The sequence below is a fragment of the Carassius auratus genome, unplaced genomic scaffold (assembly GCF_003368295.1).
Source record: "Carassius auratus strain Wakin unplaced genomic scaffold, ASM336829v1 scaf_tig00019388, whole genome shotgun sequence".
Taxonomy (NCBI): Eukaryota; Metazoa; Chordata; class Actinopteri; order Cypriniformes; family Cyprinidae; genus Carassius; species Carassius auratus.
Window position 1 is genome coordinate 1 of NW_020524954.1, and position 15,831 is coordinate 15,831.

At 38.8% G+C, this 15,831-nt stretch overlaps 3 protein-coding genes across 3 annotated transcripts; 2 read left to right on the forward strand and 1 right to left on the reverse strand.

Moving 5' to 3' along the window:
- Positions 1-8: 8 nt before the first annotated feature.
- Positions 9-626, forward strand: LOC113076241 (lectin-like; the record flags this gene model as incomplete). Its single annotated transcript, XM_026248899.1, has 3 exons — positions 9-167; positions 239-350; positions 490-626. Coding segments are annotated over 3 exons (372 nt in total), but the record flags the coding sequence as incomplete, so codon positions are not given.
- Positions 627-9,447: 8,821 nt separating this feature from the next.
- LOC113076242 (lectin) lies at positions 9,448-11,026 on the forward strand (the record flags this gene model as incomplete). The annotated part of the gene is given in 6 exon segments (XM_026248900.1): positions 9,448-9,498; positions 9,576-9,651; positions 9,980-10,110; positions 10,210-10,350; positions 10,519-10,633; positions 10,795-11,026. Coding segments are annotated over 6 exon segments (570 nt in total). The 3' UTR covers positions 10,899-11,026.
- Positions 11,027-13,254: 2,228 nt separating this feature from the next.
- Positions 13,255-14,283, reverse strand: LOC113076243 (uncharacterized). The gene is made up of 2 exons (XM_026248901.1): positions 13,691-14,283; positions 13,255-13,653 (listed from the first exon to the last, which is right to left on the reverse strand). Exons 1-2 carry the CDS (start codon positions 13,931-13,933, stop codon positions 13,255-13,257), a joined length of 642 nt encoding a protein of 213 aa, XP_026104686.1. The 5' UTR covers positions 13,934-14,283.
- Between the last annotated feature and the right edge of the window lie 1,548 nt (positions 14,284-15,831).

Consider the following 15,831-nt stretch of genomic DNA (forward strand, 5'->3'; position numbering starts at 1 on the left):
TTGACATTGTTGCTCTTCCCGTACAGTACAACTGCAGAAACCAAGCCCCTGGTGGACACCTGGTGTCAGTGCATAACTCAGAGGCTAATGATGATCTGCTCTGCATTGTGATCAGGTTTAACCCACAAAACCTGCGCATCTGGATCGGAGGCTTTGAGTTTTTTCAGGTAAATGACACAGACTGTTTTTTTTTTTTTTTTTTTTTACATTTTCTTTAAAATGTGTCTCACTCTCTCAGTCTGGTAGATTCATCTGGACTGATGGTTCCTCCTGGAACTATCAAACTTGGACACCTGGTGAGCCTAACAACTGGAACTCCAGAGAAGACTGTGTGGAAATGAACTTTAATCGTAAGGGTTTCACCTTACCATTTTACCAATAAATCTATTTACTGGTAAATCATTACATGATTAGTATGAAATATAATTTATAATCTATATTGATTATTCATTCATTGTTGCTTTTTTTCCTATTTTCTTACTTTTTCAGATGTTGGCAAATGGAATGACTTAGCTTGTCATGATAAACAAAACTACATCTGTGGCTTCAAAGTGAAGACAACTTTGACTCAGACTTTGGGCCTAGACTGAACTTTTTTTTTATCATTGCATGAAACCTTCAGCATGAAACATTGTCTAAAAATGTGAAAATGCAATGTGTTTTCAAATGAATAAAAAATTGTATTCTAATAAAACTAATGAGTTGTGGAATAAGATCTGCTGTGCTGCTATGCTGTTGCTGCTGCTGCAGGGCAAGTACCTAGACTTGCTTCTGCCAATACATCCACAACATATGGATATGAGCATATAAGAAATACTGCTGTGGCACATACAGTATAACATATGAATAACCCCCATAGCATACAATGAATCACCTAATAGCAAAGCTATACAGGTGGAGCTGGGGAAGGTGGAGGATTACTGAAGCACACTGCAAACTGAAACAGTAAACACTAGCCTAGTATTTGAGTGTTAAGCAAGAGCTCATTGGCTACTGATACAAGAGAGAACCAATCAGCTGTGCCATGGGATAATAGAGCCTTTCGCCAAATTATCTCCTACTCCGGAGCAGGGTCTAACTAACCAGCACAACTGATACTATCGGTGATGTAAATATACATTGATTGGCCAGATGCGTTCCAAAACTATGCAATGTAAACATACTGTAAACATACTGTAAACATTGTGTCAACTTATTTTGCAAGTATGATGAACAGCAATAGATATACAGACGCTGAAGTGCAGGCACTTGTAGCAGATGTAGCACTGCCAGTTTTCTCTGGAGATTCTTAGTCCTCATTTCTGTTCTTTCAATCACTTTATGCATATGTCGACATTCCATGTCCATTATTGTGAAACCTGTGAGACACAACAAAAACACAGCTCTGATCACAGCATCCTCCATCATCCAGTTTTAACCGTTGTTCTTCTGTTTTCATTGTTGAACGTCGTGCACAAACGACATCGCTGTCAGCCGACTTACATCACTTACCAGTACACACTGTCAAGTAATGAAGGCAACCTTTTAACCCTTTCAGTGGTAAGTTTAAAATATTCCATCGGTCATTTTGTTATATAATATATTTACAAACTTGTTTATCTGATATTACAAATATGTTCAAATGAGTGTGTTTTGTCATTTAAACACCTTTATAAATGATCTCTATAGTGATCTGTAACTTGAGATGGGCGCCACCATGTTTGTTTGTGCCGAAGTTCAGAGAGCCCAGTCAATCTGATTTAGGGGTTCAGGGGTTCATAATCGGAGATTGTTAAAGGGGTCATGAACTGACCCCCGGGTTTTTTTTTTTTTTTTTTGTACTGTCCACTTGTAATGTTATATAATATTTTTACAGTAAAAAAAATAATGATCATAATTTAGAAGTTAGGCTATTTTCTGTCCTGTTTTGCCTTCTTTTATATATTATATAATATATTAGGTCACCGTGGCCACCAGATCCAGTCTGTATCCAGACCGGCGGGTCGCTGCAGTCATCAGGATCCAGTACGTATCCAGACATGATGGTGGATCAGCACCTAGAAAGGACCTCTACTGCCCTGAAAGACAGCGGAGACCAGGACAACTAGAGCCCCAGATACAGATCCCCTGTAAAGACCTTGTCTCAGAGGACCACCAGGACAAGAACACAGGAAACAGATGATTCTTCTGCACAATCTGACTTTGCTGCAGTCTGGAATTGAACTACTGGTTTTGTCTGGTCAGAGGAGAACTGGCCCCCCAACTAAGGTTTTTTTTCTCCATTCTGTCACCGATGGAGTTTCGGTTCCTTGCCGCTGTCGCCTCTGGCTTGCTTAGTTGGGGTCACTTCATCTACAGCGATATCATTGACTTGATTGCAAATAAATGCACAGACACTATTTAAACTGAACAGAGATGACATCACTGAATTCAATGATGAACTGCCTTTAACTATCATTTTGCATTATTGACACACTGATTTCCAAATGAATGTTGTTCAGTGCTTTGACGCAATGTATTTTGTTTAAAGCACTATATAAATAAAGGAGATTGATTGATTCATATTTATGTAAATACACAATATAAACATACAATATACTCAACTTTTGTTCATATTTGATGACTTTGCAAGGTATCTTTTTTTTTACATCCTATACCTAAATACATTATTAAACATATAAGCCTCTAAAAGGGATGTAAACAAGACAAAGTTTATATCATACATAGATACTACTTTTGGCAGTTTTGTCATGTAACTGCAATAGTGAAAAAATAACGCTTTTTGCAGCATAATGCAGGTTAATAACACATGGCTTATAATATCATGAGGCGACATTTTAAAGGAAGCTGTCATGTGTTAGAAGTAACTCTGAATGTAAGATGTGACAGTAAAATGTGAGAAAAAATGTGAGAAAAAAGAGGAGGGTTGTGAAAATGAAAGAGATATTTAATAGCTCGATTAAAAATTATCAAGTAAAACAATCTTGTTTTTTTATGTTGTGGCCCTGTGCTTAAATGTACACAATCAATCTGCACTAGATTTCTGTAGTTAGTAAAAATGTGTAAATAAACTAAGTCTACTAAACAATCGACTTGAGAGGTGCTTCAATTTATGCAGCACTTATACTAATTTAAGTGATCACAACGATGTCCGTAATCACAAGAATTAGGGGTTTCATTGACTGGTGTGGTGATGGCTCTTTCTGAGCCATCTGCAAACTACTGTTTACAAAAATAGTCCTCAGAGTGACACTGAAACACTCTGCTCCCATATATGTCAGCCACAAAAAAAAAATGTTTTTGGTAAATCCTGACAGTCATTTTTAATTCCATAAGAGGGTTTGAGCTGGTACAGACTGGTAGTAAATCTGGCCCTTAATGGTTGACAGCAAGCCCAAATATTATACAAGAGTCCCACTTAGATCACATTTTCACAAAAATAAATACTGAAGTATAAATCAATGACTAATAACTAGTGAATTCATTAATTAGTTTGAAAAATGCATTGCAATGTTGAAACTCATATGTATAAAAATTATAGGTGGTATTTTTAATCATAAATGTTAATGAGTCTGAAAGGTTCATGTGAGTTTGAAAATAATGTTGTTGTTTTTAGAATTTTTAATTGTGGGGTTTTTTTTTTTGTTAGTTTCTTTTTAGTTTTTGGTCAAATTAAATATTCACAGCTTAAATATGCAATTATGCTGAATTTCAGCCATCCAAGCCTTTAAAATACAGTGTATTAAAAATGCAAGCACTGTTAATGCAAATCATGTTTTTTTTTTTTTTATCAATTACTGTAATTCAACACACATTTTGTTGTGCTCGGGTAAACAAAAATCTTGTTCTAAGTAAAATTGACTATTTGTTCTTGAAATAAGAAAAAAACACTCAAAACAAAAGGGGGAAGAGACCATAAGAAACTCTGGGTTTACCGAAAATCTGCTCTCAACCAGGTTAGGTTCACAGAATAAGTTACCAAGGTAACTGAGACTGAGTATAAACTGCTGGCTTGACTAACCCTGCTTTCTTGGGTTTGACAAACCTCCTTTTTGAAACGGGCCCCTAGTTGACAAAATGTAAAACAACTTTTTGTAATAGCCTAAATAATCATATAAATAATCTAAAAATGTATGGGATTTAAAAAATATATAAATATTATTATGGGAAAAGTGCAAAACAATCCATATTCTAAAATGTATTTATGTTTCCCAAATATACTGTGATAAACCTATAATAATGATTTATTTTTCATAAGTGTCAGGATGGATTTCATGGGAAATTCCGTCCACTACGTCATTTGCCCATAGATGTCATGCAATATAAACCACTGTGGCTGACCTATTACAGGTGCATCTCAATAAATTTGAATGTCGTGGAAAAGATTTCAGTAATTCAACTCAAATTGTGAAAGTATTATATTAAATAGATTCAATGCACACAGACTGAAGTAGTTTTAAGCATTTGGTTCTTTTAATTGTGATGATTTTGGCTGACATTTAACAAAAACCCACCAATGTCAACAAATTAGAATACTTCATAAGACCAATAATTTGTTTTGTTTTTTTTTAGTAAATTGTTGGCCTTCTGGAAAGTATGTTTATTTACTGTACACATACTCAATACTTGGTAGGGGCTCCTTTTGCTTTAATTCAATTAGGCGTGGCATGGAGGTGATCAGTTTGTGGCACTGCTGAGGTGGTATGGAAGTCCAGGTTTCTTTGACAGTGGCCTTCAACTCATCTGCATTTTTCTTTTTTTGGTCTCTTGTTTCTCATTTTCCTCTTCACCATAGCCCATAGAGTCTCTCTGAGGTTCAGGTCTGAGTTTGCTGGCCAGTCAAGCGCACCAACACCATGATCATTTAACCAACGTTTGGTGCTTTTGGCAGTGTGGGAATGTGCCAAATTCTGCTGGAAAATGAAATCAGCATCTTTAAAAAGCTAGTCAGCAAAAGGAAGCATGAAGTGCTCCAAGATTTCTTGTTAAACGGGTGCAGTGACGTTGGTTTTCAAAAAACGCAATGTACCAAAACCAGCAGATGACATTGCACCTCAAATCATCACAGACTGTGGAAACTTCTTTTCAAGCAACTTGGGCTATGAGCTTCTCCACCCTTCCTCCAGACTCTAGGACCTTGGTTTCCAAATGAAATAAAAAAACTTGCTCTCATCTGAAAAGAGGACTTTGGACCACTGGGCAACAGTCCAGTTCCTCTTTTTTCCTTAGCCCAGGTAAGATGCCTATGACGTTGTCTGTGGTTCAGAAGTGAATTAAGAGGAATACGGCAAGTGTACCCAAATTCCTTGACATGTCTGTGTGTGTTGGCCCTTGATGCCTTGACCCCAGCCTCAGTCTATTCCTTTTGAAGTTCACTCGGTTCTCACGGTTGGTTGTGCATCTTTTTCTTCCATACTTTTCATTCCACTCAACTTTCTGTTAACATGCTTGGATACAGCACTCTGTGAACAGTCAGCTAATTTGGCAATTAATGTTTGTGGCTTACCTTCCTTGTGAAGGGGGTGTCAATGATTGTCTTCAGATTAGCAGTCTTCCCCAGGATTGTGTAGCCGAGTGAACCACAATTTAACTACAATTTTACTATAATAACACCATAGTTAATTTTCATAAAGGGTATGTAACAAATTTATTAGCAATAAAGCAAAAAGAGACATGCAACGAACCATAATCAATGTTTACGTTTGTAAGAGAAAGCGAAAAACCACCAAAAACAGCAACAACAAACAACCAGGCATGGGAGATGAGCAGGGCCGTGCAGAGACCTTTGGAGGGGCAGGTGCTCAAAGTATAAAAGGGGCACATGGAACAAGGCTTTAAAAAGCGCGGTTCAAAATATCAATACAGCAATATATTGTGATGCATTCCTTGCATTTATTTTTCCTTTTTATTCAAAACAATTCCAAACATGCTTAATATATCAGGAAATATCTCGATTCTCAAACGTGTAAGTAAACGCGTTTTGCACCTTAATAGATTGTTATTTGATCAATAAATGCAAAGGTAGTGTAATCTATTAACTACACATAAAACCCCGACTTTTTACTTAAGTGCCATATCATGCCATAAAATATTTTTAATACGACTGAATTTGCATTTAATGTAAATTTTAATAACAATATTTTAAGTTACTTATTTTAACTCTTTCATTTTGCAGAGAGTAAAGAACATTTACATTATCAAATAACATTTACATTCAGTCTAGCCAGAGTTCAGGCACTCTCAAAAACTCCCATTAAAATCACTGAAGCACTTTATATTACATTATGCACATCAGGATTGTTTTTAGTTTTTACTCTCTCTCTCTCTCTCTCTCTGAAGAAAGAATTCGCTAAATAATTCAGTCAGCGAGCAAGTGAACAAAAACACCGCGATTAATGATGACTCTTCTGCACGTCTCCTATTGGCCATTGCATTCGCGCAACAGAACCCTTGATTGGTTATCATCATGAAGCGTTGTTAGAACGTCTCTGGCTCAGTGTCAGCCAGCGAACACAGATTTGAATCTAGCAGCTGATGCTGTGCACTGAACGATCTAATCACAACAGTGTGATTATATGAAATATATAAAAAATATTATTCTGCTGTTTTTTTTTTTTTTTTTTTTGTCGTTTGGAAGCTGTATTTAAAATCAACTTGGCTCAGAAATCTTTGAATGGGCATGACGCCTCTTCCCTCGATGCCTGTGAAACGTTTCTCCCTCAAACAGCACGCTAATGTTACTGTACACTACAGGCTACACACCGCAATATAAACAACATATCTGCATGTTCTCACATCACGTCGTTCTTGTAAAATAATAATATGTAAATACATATCAAAATCACTTCACTGAGAATGAAACACCACTTACCAGCTTCCGCAGTAATGAAAATATCCTCTGACAATTAAAAAATGAGCGTGTGGCGTGAAGAATCGTCCCGGTTGGATGAGGAGGCCTCGTCATTAGGTCAAAGGTCACCATGTTGGTCATCTTATTGCGGCTAAATTATTATTCAAAATGTTACTAATATTTAGATTGGGCATGAACAGGCATTCACAAAAGGAAACGTTATGACAAAAAAAAAAAAAAAAAAAAAAAAAATTAGAGGAAATTTTGCTTTGACAAAAGGGCACTTTGGGCACCAAAGGGCAAAGGGGCAGGTGCTCAAGCACCCAACTACCCCCCCCCCCCCCCTGCACGTGCCTGGAGATGAGAGTAGATCTCTGAGGAAGATTCCCCAAGTCTAAGTCGAGGTTGGATTTAGAGGATTAACGGCCCAGTCGGTATGGACAATGTTCACTAAAAGGGAAGGAGAGGAAGGTAGCAGTCCACAGGATGGTGGAGGCAGTAGAAAGCGTCTCTTGCTAGTTATGTAATAGGAGAGAGGGGTGTTCAAAAGGCTTCTTGGACTTTCTTCCTGTGACCAATGAACATTTCCAATGTCACCTTAATGTGCATGACGTGCCATGAGGAAGTGGAGCAGGTGCACTGAGCAGACATGCATAACACGTACTCCTTCCATGAGGAATCCATTTCATCTCACATTTGTCTGCAATATCTCAAACTTACTGATGTGCTGTAATATAGTTGTGTGTGCAAAACTAAACAGTAAACAGGAAAGTAAACTCTTTAATGAGATTCAAAAGTCTAGGGTGAATTCTTCAAGTTCTTCAGAGCTTGAGTTCCGTGTATCTACACCCATAAGTCAGCGTTCACCCACCACTGAGAATGAAGAGCTTTGCAGCTGCATTTGACAACTGCCAGAGATTTTATGTGTTGCAAAGCCTTAAAGCAGAGAATGCTTTCATGAAATGAGAAATCCAGCAGTTAGCCACAACTGTAACCACTCAGAGAGTGAATACTCCTCCTCATGCTCAGGCTGATCCACATGCTGAACCTATCCACTCTGATAAGAAGGTCTAGAGACCACTATTATTACACTATTACAAAAGGAGGGTGTTATGGTTCAGGGTCAAAACGCCCAAGGTGGGTTGGATACTGTCTGATTACATCAACTCCTCCTAGCCAAGGCTACACTCTTGCAAAGTAAATGTTTGACAAGAATCTCTTAGATCTCACATAAAACAAACAAAACAGTTACGTTCTAGCTATAATAGTGAATGGGAAATTATAAGAACTAATGCTTTACACAGCCTAATGCAGTGTTCTAATACAAGTATCTTTGTTTTACCATGAGACATCATGAGGCCAGCTTTAAGGGTTTTTATGTGTGATGAACTGAGAATGAGATGTGAGAGAAATAGGAGGGGTTGTGAAAAAAAGCGATTCAGGTCATAACTGTATCTTCAACCACAAGACCTACAGTATTGGTTTCACTGTCTTTTAATAGACTTTTCAGATGCTTGTTATTTACCAGATTGCCTCTTTCTGACCAATGTACTCTCTATAAAACCCATTTTAAATATATCAATATAAATAATATTAATATAATTATTACTTCATGTGTTAATATTGTAGTAGGGTGTGTTGTTTTGTTGTTGTTGTTCTTTATTTTGTGTTATGTTTTTGGATTCTTGTGTAAGGACCCCCTTGAAAATGGGATTCGGCATTTAAACAAAAAGATAAAATTTTAGCCTGCTTTCCAGTAACAATACTGATATTGCTGAAAAAATAAGAGAAGGTTCATGTAAATGTAGGAAATAAGATGAGTGAGTGAGTGAGTGAGTGAGTGAGTGAAGTGACATTCAGCCAAGTATGGTGACCCATACTCAGAATTTGTGCTCTGCATTTAACCCATCCGAAATGCACACACACAGAGCAGTGAACACACACACACACTGTAAGCACACACCTGGAGCAGTGGGCAGCCATTTATGCTGCGGCGCCCGGGGAGCAGTTGGGGGTTCGATGCCTTGCTCAAGGGCACCTAAGTCATGGTATTGAAGGTGGAGAGAGAACTGTTCGTGCACTACCCCCACCCACAATTCCGTCCGGCCCGAGACTAGAACTCACAACCCTTCGATTGGGAGTCCAACCCTCTAACCATTAGGCCACGACTTCCCTAATGGTTAGAGAAATAGATGCAGATCTATTTCTTGTTAGGTTTGGACCATAACTTAAAGTAAAAAGTGCATAATGACTCAGATTGTCATGAGAAGAGTGCAGCAGGAATGAAATCCTTTAATGTCATGATCGTATAATAAAACAAGCAATCGTGTTTCTATCCACCAGTACACGCTCTCTCTTCTGATTCTTTCTATTTTTTTTTATTCCTTAAAATTTGAATGCATAGACTGATCTGTGTAAAGTTTAATGGTTCACACAAAAATATTATTTTTCTTAATTTTATTAAATATATTTATGTTAAAATGCTTCAGTCACAAGATGTGTTTAACGGTTTCCTGTGTGATGAATAAAAAGCTGTTCTTCACCCTTAAGATGGTAAGACTGAGAGAGGAGGAGGAGTTGTGAAATCGAATGGAAAGGTATAAAATAAGGTGAGACAGATGTAAAATTATTATGAGGAAAGAGACGACAGAAGCTGGTGAACTACAATGGCAAGTCTCTGTATCCTCTTTATATACATATATATATATAATTTGTGCTTAATAATCATATTCCACTTCTTTGACAGGTCAAATCAGGATCTATTGGCGTTCTGTTGATGGCTCTCCTTTTTGGGAGTGGAGACTTCTTAAAAATGGAGACAGGTAATTTATACAAAATATACTAAAATATATTTATGTTGACTTTTCATAATTTTATCTATTACTTCACACACATTTGTTAATGAGCCCCTGATATGAATTAAATGTAAACCAGGTGTTTTTAAACAAAAAGCATCTGACCAGTTTGTGCATATGATTTATAAAGTATTTGATGAGATGACTTGCTTTGAGTATGCATTGACAGTATTATTAGATAAACAGAGTGATAAATTAAAAGTTCATCTTTTATACAGGCAAGAAAATACTACCCAAGTATCATATTTATATGCATATTCAAATATGTGATTCTGTCATTTACGGTTTGTTGCAGGCCGTACAAATGTCACTGAGCAATGTTCTATGCCTAAACTGTGTAATGTGTACGGCTTCACTAACTGGTACAAAGTGGGCAGTGTCTGTGTCAAATACTTCAACAGTCCTCTCAACTTTACTCAGGCTGAGGTATGTTTTTTTTTGCCCATGCAATGTGAAATGAAAAATAATTATAATAATATTAATGTAATGTGTAGTCATTAAATGTTCTTCCTTGTTCATATCCAGTTCAGCTGTAGGACCAAAGCCCCTGGGGCACACCTGGTGTCAGTGCATAAAAAAGAGCATAATGATAAACTGCTCTGCATTGTGAAAAAATTCAACCCAAATAACCTGCGCATCTGGCTTGGAGCTTTTGAACTTTTTAAGGTAAAAAAATATTGAGATGTGCTGGTTTTTACAAACAGGGAGAGAAAGAGAAATTACTGATTTTATGTTATTATATGGTTTTCTATTACATGCATGCACTATAGTTTCTCACTAATGACATTTTTCTTTCTTTATTTCTTCTTTAAAAACTCCTTCTCATTCTCTCAGTCTGGTCAATTTCTTTGGCTTGATGGATCCTACTGGGATTATGAAATCTGGACACGTGGTGAACCCAACCATATGTACACCAGCACAGAGGAATGTGTGGAGATGAACTGGAAAGGTAAGAACAGAGAGATATTAATTGGTTATAGGATAATCACATTAATTTTTAAGTAAATGTTTTGCTAAGTGATTTATTCCAGTGATGCTGTGAGGAATATTTGGTAAGACACACTGCAGAAGGTACAATAATCTCTTTATTTCACTGTCCCTCATTTTCAGAGATTGGCAAATGGAATGACGACAGTTGTGATGTCAAGAAAAACTACATATGTGCCTTTAAACTAAATGGCATCTTGAAACCAGGTTTTGAGGAGATGGAGTAGTTTTATCTGGGTACTGACCCATAAAACCTTCTGCATAAAATGATATTCTCTGCATCAAAAAAAAAAACTTACAATAAAAATAAATAAAAAATAATTAATCAAATAGCTTTAAAACGCTAATAAAGAATGTTGACAATCAAAATTATCAGTTGATTTTTTTGTTTTTTTTGTTTACTGTTTGACTGACTGTAATGGCTACACTTATAAAAATAATGGTTCCAAAAGGGTGTTATTGGTTCCCAAAAGAACCTTTCAGTGAAAAGTTACTAAATCATTTTTTGAAGAACATAAAAATATAAAGAACCTTTTTTGAATATAAAGAAGCTTTTCTGCATTTGAAATGTTCTATGGATGTTCAAGGTTCTTCATAGAACCTTTGATGCCAATAAAGAACCTTTATTTCTAAGAGTTTACAAATATTAAGGAGACCAGATCTCTGTGTGGAGCACTGGATGTTGTCAGACAAAAATCTCACTGATTATTACAATAATGGCAAAATGAATGTTTGGACTATGGCCTGGTTTCATAGACTGGGCTTAGCCAGAACCAGGGTTAGGTCACAGTTCATTTCAGTTAAAACATTTTTTTTTATAAATGTTACTGGAGTGCAACTTGAGACAAAACAAAGGCACTGATATATTTTAAGATCAGTCAGTGCAAGTTTCAAGTTTCTTTAATTTGAAACAGCTCAGACTTACATTTTAGTCTAGGACCAGGCTTAAGTCTTGTCTGTGAAAACGGGGTTGGGGGGTGGGGGGTATAAAGGGGGTGTGAGTATTAGGGCTGTGTATTACCAGCAAAGTCATGATACATATTACTATACAGGACTGCACTAAATTTCAGGATACAAAGACTTGGCATTGTAGTTCACCAGCTTCTGTCATCTCTTTCCTCACAATGATTTTGCATCTGTCTCACCTTATTTTATACCTTTCCATTCAATTTCACAACTCCTCCTCTTCTCTCAGTCTTACTGTCTTAAGGGTGAAGAACAGTTTTTTATTCATCACACAGGAAACCGTTAAACACATCTAGTGACTGGAGCATGAATGAATTCAATAAAACAGCTCTATAGCGCCATTTCTAACTATAGGCAGAGCAGGCAGTTGACCTCTGCATTATGAAGCGCCTCCATAACCTGTCTTCACTGTACCTCACACACACACACAAGTCCGTCAGATCACGTTCAGATCACAAACACTGACATTCAGCAACACAAACTTTTTAGCGCTGCCCCGCATTTTTATCAATAAAATATCTAAATCGCTCAAGAGCTTCATGATCTTTCTCAACAAGGAACTGATAACATCATTTCCAAAGCAATTAAACCCACAGCTTCACCCAACTCAAAACACCTGCAAAGGTTTCTTGAACCTTGATTTAAATTTTAATCATGAAACTCTAACGGCAACATTTGGAAAAGCAAGTGCAGAACATGGAAACGAGTGAAGGAAAAAACAACACAAAAATTAGAGCAGAAAAAACAGAACTATAACCAAAGAAAATGGGATTTTATGCTTAAATCAGACAATTTAGTCAACTAAGTTAATTAATATTAAAATTCTGTGCAATATGATTTTGTGTTTAAAATGTTTATTAGGGAATTCAACAATTTGACAATCAATGTTACATCACGTTTTATGATTCCTCATTATAAACATAAGAAACAAAGAAAATAATAAAATAAAAACAAAAAGCAAAACACAAAAAACAAGAAAGAAAGAACAGTTCCCATTATTACCCACCCCCACCCTAGGGACATAAATCATATTACACTAATGGGACAATCAGTACTACATACTTGGCCTACTTAAACACGCCAACTTAAACTATGCTATCAAGGTAGCGGAAAAGGGGAGACCAAATCTTATCAAACTATTCCAGTTTGTTTGATAAAGAAAAACTAACGATGTAATAAACTAACCATTTCATCCAACCACATTTTAACAGTAGGGACATTGATGTTCTTCCAAAACTTAAGTATTAGCTTGTTTGCAATAAGATGTCCATAAGACAATGAGATTTTTGAAGTCATGTTATCTGAGAATCCAAATATCACCAAGTGCATCAGTGTCACACAAACAGGTGATTAAATCGCAGTGTTTATTGGTATAATCCAAAATCATAAATCCAGCCAGGCAAAGGTCAAAATCCAGATAAGCAGTCCTAAACAAGAACCACGACATAAGCCAGGGAACACGAAAAGTGATGACATTAAACAAGGACTCCATAACAATGACACAAACAAACAGGGTATATATAGACAGGTGCAAAAGTGGGATGAAGTTGGGTGACAATATGGGGACATGAGACCTCTGGTGGACACCCAGGGATACAAAAACCAGACTCTGTGACACTACCCCCACCACCCAAGGAGCAGCTTCCAGATGCTCCTCTGAAAGAACAACAAAAACAAAACAAAGAGACCAGGAAGGGGAGGGGGGGTGGAATGGTGGAGGATCAGGGGGAGGGATGGGGGGGCTAGGTTCATGGAGGGGAACAGGGACAGGGAGTGATGGCTTAGCAGGTAGCCAGGGTGGATCAGACAGTTCAGGGGGCCAGGGCGAAGCCAGCAGATCAGGAAACCAGGGTGGAGCAGGTGGAACTGGAGCCCACCAAGGCGGAGCAGATGACCACCACAGTTGAGCAGACGGGACAGAAGCCCACCAGGGTGGAGCAGACGCCCACCACAGCCAAGGAGATGGGACAGAAGCCCACCAGGGCGGTGCAGAGGACCACTACAGCCAAGCAGACGTGACAGAAACCAGAGGACCACCACAGCCAAGCAGACGGGACAGAAGCCCAACAGGGCGGAGCAGAGGACCACCACAGCCGAGCAGATGAGACAGAAGCACAACAGGGCGGATCAGAGGACCACCACAGTGGAGTCGATGGCACAGGATAGAAAGTTTCATCAGGTAGGACTGAAACAGAGAACATGAACAGGTGAACAGGCGTCCTCCGTGACCATGATGAGATGGTAGATGGTCTCCATGGCCATGACGGCAGGCGGTGAGTTCATAGGCGGCCTCCATAGCTGTGACAAGACACAACGAAAGTTCATGGAATGATACTACTGACGCCTCCGAAGGTTCTGCGGCAGTAACAGTCTCCTTTACAGCAATACAACAGGCTGAGAGAACATTGCTGGGTACAACAGACAGGATGTGATGAGGCTCTGGCAGTTCAGCTGAGATGTGACAAGACTCTGGATGATCTGTTGTGGTATGACAAAGCTCTGGAAGATCTACTGAGATGTGATGAAGTTCTGGAAGAATGGTAGTGATTTGACTGGGATCATAAAGATCAACTGTGACTTGACCTTGTTCACAGAGATCAATGGTGATTTGACTTGACTCATTAAGTTTAACTGTGGTTTTACTTGACTCATGGGTGTTAATGGTGACTTGACCTGACTCTGGACAGTCAGCGGTGACTTGACCTGACTCTGGACGGTCAGCAGTGACTTGACTAGACTCTGGGAAATCAATGGGGACCTGATCAACGGGGACCTGACTTGACTCTGGAAAGTCGACAGGAACCTGATTGACTCTGGAAAGTCCACGGGGACCTGACTTGACTCTGGAAAGTCCACGGGGACCTGACTTGACCCCTGGAAAGTCCACGGGGACCTGACTTGACCCCTGGAAAGTCCACTGGGATCTGACTTGACCCTGGAAATTCCACAGGGACGGACTTGACCCTGGAAAATCCAAGGGGACCTGACTTGACCCCTGGAAAGTCCACAGAGACCGGACTTGACCCCTGGAAAGTCCACGGGGACCTGACTTGACCCCTGGAAAGTCCACTGGGATCTGACTTGACCCTGGAAAGTCCACAGGGACCAACTTGACCCTGGAAAATCCACGGGGACCTGACTTGACCCCTGGAAAGTCCACGGGGACCTGACTTGACCCTTGGAAAGTCCACGGGGACCTGACTTGACCCCTGGAAAGTCCACAGAGACCTGACTTGACCCTGGAAAGTCCACGGGGACCCGACTTGACCCTGGAAGATCAACAGGGACCTAACTTGACTCTGAAAGATCAGTTGTGGCTGTCATATTATGCAGTGGCTCTGGGTTGTTGGCCATCTTGTGCAGTGGTGCTGGGCTGGCGGCCATCTTGTCTGGAGACACAGGCGTAGAGTCTGCCATCTTGTCTGGAGACACAGGCGTAGAGTCGGCCATCGTGTCTGGAGAGACGGTGTGGCTGATGCAAAGGGTCATCAAGGCAGTGGCTTAGGAAGTAGCAGAAGTAGCGTGTTGGTCCCATAGGTGGCTGTAGCACGATAACTGAACGAAAAGTTATTTTTATTTAGTTTTTTTGTACATATTTGCTGTCCACTGATGCCGATTTCCTGACATTTTATCCTACCCATCAGATTTTCCTACCCGGGTTAATTGCGCATGTGCACATCAATATCCTGTCCTTTTTCTCATGCTAAATAACTATATTTAATGACTTTAATAAACCATAACTTTACAGTACTATTTTTTATTGTCGAATTGTACTACCCACTGTTTTAGTGGGAGGTAGGAAAATCTGCCAGTGTAGGACAAATCGACAGAACACCGGGAAGAGTGTGTTGTGTGGTTGGCTGTTTTAACAACAGCACAAAACTACAGGCCTGGAATAAAACTGTTTGTGAAATTCACAAACCTTTGTTGCACATTGACTGCCCATGTTTACGGCCATACGGATTACACAGAGTTCCTGGTCGAGCGGAGTATTTATTGTTTGAATTTCGTAATAAAATTGACAGAACCTGAGAGCTGAGTGTCTCCATGTCCTCTTTGCTTCGTGATTTTTCTATGTGTGAGAAAATGGATGTGTGGTGCGAGAGTGTGTGAAAAGCATAAATTGCTTGTGTCTCACATTTTATTGCATTTGTATTAGTTGTTTGAAGAGTAAAACAAATCTGTGGGTCTTAA

Excerpts from the sequence above, each read along its gene's own strand:
- LOC113076243 (XM_026248901.1), bottom strand. The coding sequence starts at position 13,933 with ATGGAGGCCGCCTATGAACTCACCGCCTGCCGTCATGGCCATGGAGAC. Across the intron at positions 13,654-13,690 it reads GCCCTGTTGGGCTTCTGTCC|CGTCTGCTTGGCTGTAGTGG; the intron begins CGTCTGCTTGGC and ends TGGTTTCTGTCA.